The following is a 9,930-nucleotide window of genomic DNA, read 5'->3' as shown; positions in this document are numbered from 1 at the left end:
ACCAACCCAAACCCCAATCCCAATCCCTGTAGCGACCATTGCGAGCCCCAAACCTGTTCCACCGGTTGCCGCTAGCCCCAACCCACCCCCACCGGTTACCACCAGCCCCACCCCTTCCCACTAGCTGATGCTTCCTGTGGGCCTATGGTGACTCGCAAGCCTAATGAGCTAGCTAACGAGTCAAACCAAGCTAGGTTGCTAGGTCATTTAGTTAACAAGCCGAGCTAAGCTAGCTCATTAACTTAATGAGCTATCATGATCTGAGCCAAGCCAAGCCTAGCCAAGCCTAGCTCGGCGTCCGGCCTTACTCATGTTTCTATGATAGGTAGCAAATGAGGTAGCAAAACATATAATACAATATTAAGAAGTAGTGATCATCAAATTTTTGTGTGCATATAATATACTTCTACTGTAATATATGGATGTTCTTGACTTGACAATAGTCAATAAAAAGGTTTTATCGAGCAGGTTCAAATTTAGAAATCACCCATAAATCAATCAAGTTCAAAAGGTAGAATTCAATATTTTTTAGAAAAAAAGCCTAAGTTTCATCGTGCTTTAATTGTCGACGACCGCATCGGCATTGTGGTTATTGACCAAATTGCTAAGGAGCGATACTTGACTACTGGTGACATTTGTAAACCCTGTCAACAGGCTCAGCATTTTTACAGAGGTCAGTCGTCTCAGATGATAAATACGGTGAAAAGTATGCCTACCTCTAGCTAGTGTAAGTTAAGTATGTACCACTGTTTGACACCTAGACACCAGGTAACTAGAAGGAAAAGTTAAGGAATATAAATATATGCACATGTTAATCTATAGATTTTTTTAAATAAATTGGAATGAATGTAATTTTTTTCTCTACGACTTGCCGGAAAAGAAAATCCCCTTTAGTTTTTCTATACTTCATTTATATGAACTGAATAACACTCATAGAAATTTAAATTTTTTGTTTTACCTCTAAAACGAATGAGCCCTAAATTAGAGTGATATAAGTTTCAAAATCAATGAATCAATGACCTAGATATGTAATTTTCAAGTTTATGGACCTAAATGACATTCGCTCTCAAGTTTAAGGACGTAGATATGCAACTTAAAAGTTTATGAACCTAATGACATCCGCTTCCAAGTTTAAGGACCTAGATGCATAACTTCAATTAAGTTTACGGACCTAGATAATATCCGCTTTAAGTTTAGAGACCAACAATGTATTATACTATAACTTATTTATTGAAGATAGGAACAAATGTCAGGTCAAAAGTCAAACATCAGAGCTTCTTAAAAAATAGAGGGAATACCTGGTTGATGGACTTAAAAAGATTTGCAAATAGTAGAGATCTTGCCTTTTATGGGATTTTTTTTCATTTTCTAAACATTATCATTTCTTTGGTTTAAAATGGAACTCTACTCAATTTTCTTCACTCTAAATATTTTGATCATTTTTCTCTGCTTGATATGTCTAAATAATATGGCATGCCCTTATGAGTTGGCATAGCAGTATTGTTAACTAGTGCGACAAAACCCTTATCACACTAGTTAGATTAGTATGTCTGAGAAGTCTAGATATAAAAATGAAACTCGGGAAGGGATTAGTTTTAAAATTTAAAAATAAAAGAAAGGCCCAAAAAATTTAAAAAATGCGCAATACATGGCTGCCTAGCTACAAAGTAGGAAACATGCTTGGTTTTGTCCTTGTCGTGGCTACTCCAAGCAACACCCAAAAAACCGCATGCCGCTAAGCTAGGCTTAGAGGCAGCGCTTTCGGCAGGAAACCCTACGTAAGTCGGTAATCCATCATCATATCGGCGGAGAAAAAGTGCGGAAAAAAGTTTATCGAAATTACCCGCGACACCGATCGAATCACCGTCGGGGGCATTTCCGGCAACCCGGCCCGGCCCCCTCTCTGCTCCTCCGAAAGCAGTAGTGGCAGTGGGATGTCCCTGACAGCGACATGCCCCCATGGTGATCGACCCGGAGAGTGAGATGGCGCCTTCTGCCGATATATATGAGGAGATAGCTCACTCGGTTTGTTTCATCGATCGCTTCACCACTTGCTAGCTAGCTCTCATCACCGGGGAGACAGCTCGCTCGCTCAGGAGGGAAGCAAAAGAAGAGAGGAGATTAATTAATTAAGAGGAGATAGATAACCCTCTCGATCGAGTTAGACAGATAGCAGACGAAGTGATTGTCTCTGGAAAGAGTAGTATTAATGGAAGGGCAGCAGTTTGCTTGGGGGAGGGAGGAAGGAGGGTGGAGGAAAGGGCCATGGACAGCGCAGGAAGACAAGCTGCTGGTCGAGTACGTGAGGCAGCACGGCGAAGGGAGGTGGAATTCTGTCGCCAAAATCACAGGTGAGATCGAGTAGTGTTCTTGCATGTTTGCAATCAGTTCAATCTCTACCTGGTTTTGTTTGATTTTTTGTCCGAAATGAAGAAGCGCATGTCATCAATTAATATAGCCTTTTGGGAAAAGAAGCTAGTAGCATCACAGTATGTTGCATTTGGTTAGTTAGTTAAATTGCAAGTTGGAGCAGTCAAACATGAAATCAGCACAGGTTGTTTAAGGTTGCACACATGATTGGCAAGTTGCACGATTTGATTCCGATTGCATTCGGTGCTCTTGTTTTCGGGGAATACGCATTTGGTGCCTGTAGCTTACATCCATAAGTAATTAGCCGCGCTTGGACTTTGGACTGCATGCACGCGCATGCAAATTCGTCAGATCAACATGGAAATCCTTCTGGCCCACGCTAAGAGCTTCAGATGATTAGCATTAGCCAAGCTTTCTTTTCTTAGTTAAGTAGAGCAAATGGAGGTGGTAGGTGTGTCATGTATTACTTTCTGCATATCTACGTCAGCTAGTTCTGTCTGATATCTTACACTGCATGCTTTGGCCTGCCTGTCTGTCGTGCTCTGCAGGTCTGAAGAGAAGTGGCAAGAGCTGCAGGCTTCGTTGGGTGAACTATCTGAGACCTGACCTCAAGAGAGGCAAGATCACACCGCAGGAGGAGAGCGTCATCCTTGAGCTGCACGCCCTGTGGGGAAACAGGTGCAAATCCTTTCACGAGAGCTCGATAGATCGTGTTAAATTTGCTGTGTATGACTGATTCGATCGATTACATTATTCTGTGGTGGTAGATGGTCAACGATCGCGCGTAGCCTGCCCGGTAGGACGGACAACGAGATCAAGAACTACTGGAGGACGCACTTCAAGAAGGGCAAGCCGTCCAAGAACATCGAGCGGGCGAGGGCTCGTTTCCTGAAGCAGCGCCGCGAGATGCAGCAGCAGAAGCAGAAGATGCTCGGCCAAGACGACGACGCCGCCAGCGCGGTGGAGGACAACCGTAGTGCGGAGGCCGCGCCACCAGCCGCCTCGCTAGCGCACGACGACGTCGACGGTCTGCAGATAATGCAGGAGATGCCGGACATGGACGACCTGCTGTACTACCACCCCGCCGCAGACATGTCGTCGCCCTACTCCTACGACGACCTCCTCGGCGGCGGCGGCGGCGCCGCCACCATCAGCGCTGGTGGCGCCGCCGCCTCGACGAGCGACGTCGGGTCCAGCGAGGAGCTCGACGGCGGCGCCGCCACGTGGGGCAGCCTGTGGAACCTCGACGACGTGGTGCATGACGTGATGATCGACGGCGGCGCCGGCTGCTGGGGCAGCTTCCCTCCGCTGCAGGACCAAGGCCTCGGTTACTACTAGCCATAGCTAGCTCGCTAGCTTAACAATCATATTGCCAGCTAGCTAGCTAGCTACAAGTAGATTTTTTCCCCCTCCTTTTGGTCGATCTTGTGGATCGATCGATCCTACTGCAAGCACAGAGGCCTGTGCGTGTGGAGGAGGGCACACGCAGTGACTGTGCAGGTGAGAGCGAGAGTCCATTTTGTGTACATGAGGTGTTGGTGGATAAGGATGCAACACCAACTATACTCCACTTTGAGTAGCTAGCTTGCCTCGATGGCATGTTTGGCTCATTTGAGAGCGCTTTTTTCTCGGATGAAAGGGAAGGGGAGAGTTTTTTTTTCTTTGTTTTGCTTTTGGGAAAAAGGGATATATAGGAGGACTGCAGAAAAAACAAACAGGTGTTAAAAGCACATCTGAGCTCTTGTAATCTGACAAACTGTGTATTCTAAGGACCGTTAATGAAAATTCATCCATAAAGACGCTAGTAAGGACCGTTAGAAGTATAACTATATATTTATATTAGAGATAATGGAGTCAAATACAAACTCCGGATACAAAGATAAAATATTATAAAGATAAAATAGAATATTTGAGTTCTAAAAAAAATATTAGAGACATGCTAGATTTAAACATAGTATAACTAGTCTTAGGCCTGGTTTGTTTTAGCAATAATTGTAATCTGGATTATAAAAATAATCTAAAACAAACGATTAGACTATTATGTCAGGTTATTATAATCTAGAGCCCTAAGTTACTATAATTTGATAAGCTCCTCCAAAAGTGCTTTTTTCAAATTATTGAGTGGCTAAAGGCTCACTACCCTTAGGCACTTTAAATTAATTACTACTCTTACTGTGCATATGTACTTCAGCTTATAATAATCAAACTTATTAATCTGCCTCAATAATCTAGATTATAATAATTCTAAGTGGAAACAAACATGGTCTTATACTCCAAGTCTCTGCCTCAATATATTTTATATATATTACATTAGGATTAGTGCAATACAAAATAGATTATAGGGTTTCTCTCATATTGAATCTTTCCATATGGACTTTTAACGGTACTTATCATAGTAGAATATTGATTTTAGGATTGTTAATGGGCATGTGCTTGTTATCTAAGAACAAATTTCGACAAACTCTAGTTCATCATAATGTGTCAAAGCATTGTCTAAGTAATGATTAGATTAAGTTTCCCTAGGTGGAGTGGATGAGAAGGGGAGGAGGAAGTTGGAGATGGACAGGGGAGTGGCTACCTGTTGGTGGGTGACGGTTATGGTAAGACGGTAGTCCAACTATAGAATAAAGGAGGACGGTAAGCATAATCGATGATGGAAAAATAGGTGCTAACTAGTTAAGTTGGGTAGGGTAGAGAGTTATGGACAGGAAGGGGGAAGTGTGGCGATGGAACTGTTAGCCATGGGAGGTCATGAAGAGGGTGGGGCAAGGGTGAGGGCAAGGTAGAAAAAGCAAATCTAGGGCTTATCGGTGTTAGGCGTGCGAGCATCAAGTTTGCATGTGTTTCTTTGAGAGAAGGAAGAAGGGGTAGGGCATTACAGGATGGGGAAGAAAGGTTGTGGGGGAGGAATTGAAGCCCATCCTAGGAGCAAGAGTCACATGTGTGAAAGGCTAGGAGCGAGAGGAGCTAACTGCATCGATAACATCACAATCTCAATCACAATTTGCGAGTGGAGAAGGCCATCTCGAGGAAGAGGATAAGGCTAAGGACGGGAGGGGTAATAATCTATTTAAGAAAATTTTAATTTAATTTAATTTATTATTTTAACCAAGTTGCTTTTAACATTAATTCATATACCATCATCTGCAACTTTTTGCTTTTGTTTATGTTTATAAGCTAAATTTCGAATTTTTAACCTTAATTTTGGAGTTGATTTGAGGTTTTTTCATCGCTAGAAACATGTGTATAAAAGTTACTTTCACAAATTATTTTTTATTTGTAAATATCTTTTTTCGCTTTTTCCTTGACAAAAACAAACAATCACCCTCCCATGCTGGCAGCATTCATACCATGTTAACCACCGTAGGTTCTACCACCATAAATTTTGTTCCTGACTTGGTGGGGAAAGTATGTTATTCCACAAGAGTATGTTCCTTTTTTCATGTTAAAAGAGGTTAAAAAAATAGAAGCATAGACCAATATTTGGAGGGAACATCCCTCAAAACGAACCAACTGGGTGCAGGAGCTAGCGGCAAGGGTGTGTGTACTGGACGCAGTAACTAGCAAAGCACGTGCCGCTCTGAGCAAGGAAGACTTCCTTAAACTAAAATCTTCAGTCTAATGATTATCTATACACACAAATCCTTAGTGTTGATTAACAATCAGCAAAAGATACGATATATGCAATCTTCCCAGACATTCTTTTGGGGCTATAAAAAATCGGTAATGAATCAGTAATACTCAATATATGGACGTAAAAAAAATCTCTTAAAATGTGTATAATTTAAGGGAGACGACGGTGCTAATGGTGAACATGTTTAAATCCTTAGGGGCCATAGCATTTGCATTTAAACCATATACTCTGGCAAAATTATACTACTCGATCTACTTTTTAGGGATGTTTTTCTTATCAATATCAAAGCGAAAAGATGGTGAGAATATAGGGAGATGAACTTCTTTTTCCTATGGACAAACAGAATGGAAGAACCTTCTTTTCCCTAGCTAGAGACAACTAAATCCAGGAAACTTCAAGTGCACCATTTGCACTCTCCACTAATAAGAATCTAATCATTGAAAAAGAACAAAAACGGCAAAGAGCACTTGGTAGTGCTGTTTTTAATCGCTTATCAGTTTGCACATTCATTTTGTGACCCCATATATATATACTCCTTCTATTCGGAAGTAAATAGAGATGCCAATTGGACCCACGGGTCCAGAGCCCCAACGGGTTTTGTACCCAATGGGTACGGGTATGGGCAAAGATTTGTGCCCATGGGTTCCTGGGATGGGTACCGGTGAAGTTATGGGTTGGGTACGGGTCTTAGATTTAACCCATGGGTGTCCATTGGGGCCCCAAAAATATAGCAACACTTTGAAATATTCGACATAAAACATGCTTATTGTTCAGTATTATAAGCCGAGAGCATAAGAATATTATTGATGCATGATTGGCCGTTTGTGTCAATATGATTGGATAACTGAATGTTAGAATTCTTCGAGCTTAGTTTTACTTGCTTACTATTTTACCTTTTTTATTTTCTTGTTGATATTAATCAATCAACTATGTTTATTTGCTTATTTCCTGCATTTAAATATTGAAAAACCTTAATATACTCATGGAAATGTCTCGATTAAGATATTTTTTCTTTGACATGGTTTCACCCATGGGTACCCATTGAGTTTCGGGTTCCCGACGGGTATAGGTACGGGTTTAGTTATACACCCATAAAGGTTTACGGGTATGGGTTTACCTTACGGTCACGGGTTTTGTGACAGGTGGGTTTTTACAAAACCCGCTATAAACCCGATACATTGCCATCCCTAGAAATAAATAACGTTTTAAAAGACACACTTCAAATATTGAATCTTAAATATCTATTATATGTAGAAATGTTATGATTTAATATGAGAAAAATAGCATTGGTACATTTGTCATTTTTTTATTATAGTCATATATGTTCAAACCTAGTCATGTTCGTGCATGGTTCATGTGAAAAATCGAAAAATTCTTTAACCCAATTAAAACAGAATGAATAAATACATGCCAAAAAAATAAAATTTTCATAATTATTCTCGCTCCCCACTTGTGTGTGTGTGGGAGGGGGGGCGCTTCTCCTCCCAATCCATCATTTCCTCACATATGAGGCGAGACAAAGGGCAGGCAATCACGTGGAAGGAGATAGCGGCTCTTTGAAGCTGACAAACTTTTTTATTTTCATGAAACCACATTTAGGTTCTCTCTTCGATAGAAGTATATTTTTTCATATCTAAAACATTAGATACTCTCAAAAGGGATTTAGGGCATGTTCAAAAACAGAGACCACCGTGGATTCTTGTCTGATCCACGTCAGCACGAGAACTTTTTTTATAACGGTACGTGCAAAAGTAGAGTCATGTATGATTTCTTCATTAATAAAATAAAACATTTTTATTATATTATTTTTCTTTTTATCCACCCTTGTACAACAAAATTTTCTTTAATAAATGCTAAGAGTCGACTCTTAGCCATTGTAATGCATGAGAACGGTTTTTCTCTCCTTCTCTTTCTTTCCGCTATGTTATTAAATTTGTATACATGGTAATTAAGAGAGTTAGCTAATAAACATCTTTGTATATGACGTTAGAGGATAAAATTTTGGACATTCGTTGGTGATGCTCTAAGTGGGGTGGGCTATTTTTACCATTTTTAAATCAACTCCATATGATTTGGCAATGAGTTGGGTTGAGCAAGGATTAGAGCTCAGACCTTAGAACCTAATAAACCACTGCAGCCCGTCCCAACTAGCCCGACTGTTCATGCTTGCTCCTTGGCGGGAACCGATGGAGTTGTCACTTTTAGGATAGAGAAATATGTACTTATAGGCTTGGCAATGAGGTGGGGCAGAGCCAAGGGGTGACAAGAACAAACCCCACCCCGTCTTAGAAAAATATCCCAGGCCCTGGTCCTAAAAACGAAACCGGGGCAAAAGCGTTTTCCGCCTGTGTTCGGCGAATCCCCGGCTCCGAGCAGAGCTCCGTTGGCCTCGAAAAAATATCCCCTGCTCCATCTAACATTAAACATGAGCCAAATAAAAAATTGCTCAGTAATAAATACATATATATATATATAATATACAAAAACTCTGTGTATAAAATCTATATAGATATAAATATTATATATACATAAAATATTATACATATAAATTCAATATAGAAATATATTTATATATATAAATTTATACATGCAAAATTTATACCCCTAAAGTAAAAACACTGTTTGGAAAAATTAAAAAATACATATATACATAAAGTAAAAGACACTGTTTGGAAAGAAACAAAATTGGAAAGTGGTGCGCGCGGGCGCGCAAACTAGCCTTTTTTCGCTTTCCCAATGGCTCGTCCGCAGCGAGCCCATAGGTAAGCAGGCCGTCGCAGGCTTCAAACCATCTAAACCGCACAATGAGCCCAACCCAGCCGCCAACTCTCGGCTGGGTTGAAAACCCCACCGGCGGCCATCTTACGTGTTCTCTAGGGTTTTTGCCTTCCCCCCACTCACCACCGCCGCGGCCGCCACAACTCCCTTCTCGCCTCGCGTTTCCCTTCGCCCCCCTTCCCTTCCTCCGTCGCTCGCCGCCCGGACCCCGGAGCTCCACCGGCTCGCCTCCCGGTTGGTCCAATACTCTTCTTATTGTTATTATTTTTTCCCGCTTTCGAAAATCGCCGCCGCGTGTGGTGGTCTCAGAAGTAACCTCGCTCCCCGTCTCGACGAATTTCTCAGGGCTTGTCGTCTGTCCGAGATGTATCTCCAGTACTACATCAACGAGAAGGGCGACAAGGTGTACACCACCAAGGTCGTGTAGGCTTTGCCTTAGCGACTATGTGCTGTTTTGATTGGTGATTACTGTATGGTTTGGTATGTTAATCGATGCTGAATGGGGTGTATCTTGTTCTTGTATTTCAGAAGGAATCTCCGCTCGGTGTGCCAACGCAGTCTGCTCACCCAGGTACGGTCGCTTGCTCTGATTTCTGCCTCTGCTGTGGAGTCATAATTTGTGTTTATGTGCCGATGTGCTTAGTGTTGTACTGTAAATAAGGATTTACCATTCGAATTGTGTGTCAAATCTTATTGTTGACCTAATTATAAACCCAGGCGCAGTTTGAAGCATGAAAGTTGTTTGTTGGGGAGATTAAATACATAGATATTCTTCGGCTTATGTGCCCTGAGTTGTCAAAGCTATCTGGATTTTAGAATTACAATGTCTAATTAGTGTTGGGGTCTGCTGGGATGTTTACTGAACACGAAGGCATTGTATAGCCAGAGCTTTTAGCTCACATTGTCTGCCTTCTATAGTTCTATTAATATTTTGGGTTTTAGGGGGCTTAAGGCCGTGTGCCTGTATGTACAGTTTTCTCTAGGTAGAATGTTTTTTTAATCATTTTTTAATCTCGTTGTGTGCATACGCCATTAAAATAATTTGTATATCTAAATGATCTACGTGTGTTCTTGAGCATAAAAAGATTACTGACACATTGTGCTTGTGCTGCAGCTCGCTTCTCTCCCGATGACAAATACTCACGCCA

The 9,930-nt window shown here is 41.5% G+C and overlaps 1 protein-coding gene across 1 annotated transcript; it reads left to right on the top strand.

The window, feature by feature from the left end:
- Positions 1 to 2,056: 2,056 nt before the first annotated feature.
- LOC102712501 (myb-related protein 340-like) lies at positions 2,057 to 4,166 on the top strand. The gene is made up of 3 exons (XM_040521155.1): positions 2,057 to 2,351; positions 2,919 to 3,048; positions 3,138 to 4,166. Exons 1-3 carry the CDS (start codon positions 2,210 to 2,212, stop codon positions 3,706 to 3,708), a joined length of 843 nt encoding a protein of 280 aa, XP_040377089.1. The 5' UTR covers positions 2,057 to 2,209; the 3' UTR covers positions 3,709 to 4,166.
- The last annotated feature ends 5,764 nt before the right edge of the window (positions 4,167 to 9,930 follow it).

Source organism: Oryza brachyantha, chromosome 2 (assembly GCF_000231095.2).
Source record: "Oryza brachyantha chromosome 2, ObraRS2, whole genome shotgun sequence".
Classification (NCBI taxonomy): Eukaryota; Viridiplantae; Streptophyta; class Magnoliopsida; order Poales; family Poaceae; genus Oryza; species Oryza brachyantha.
The sequence above is the reverse complement of the archived record's forward strand: the minus strand, read 5'-3'. Positions and strand labels throughout refer to the sequence as shown.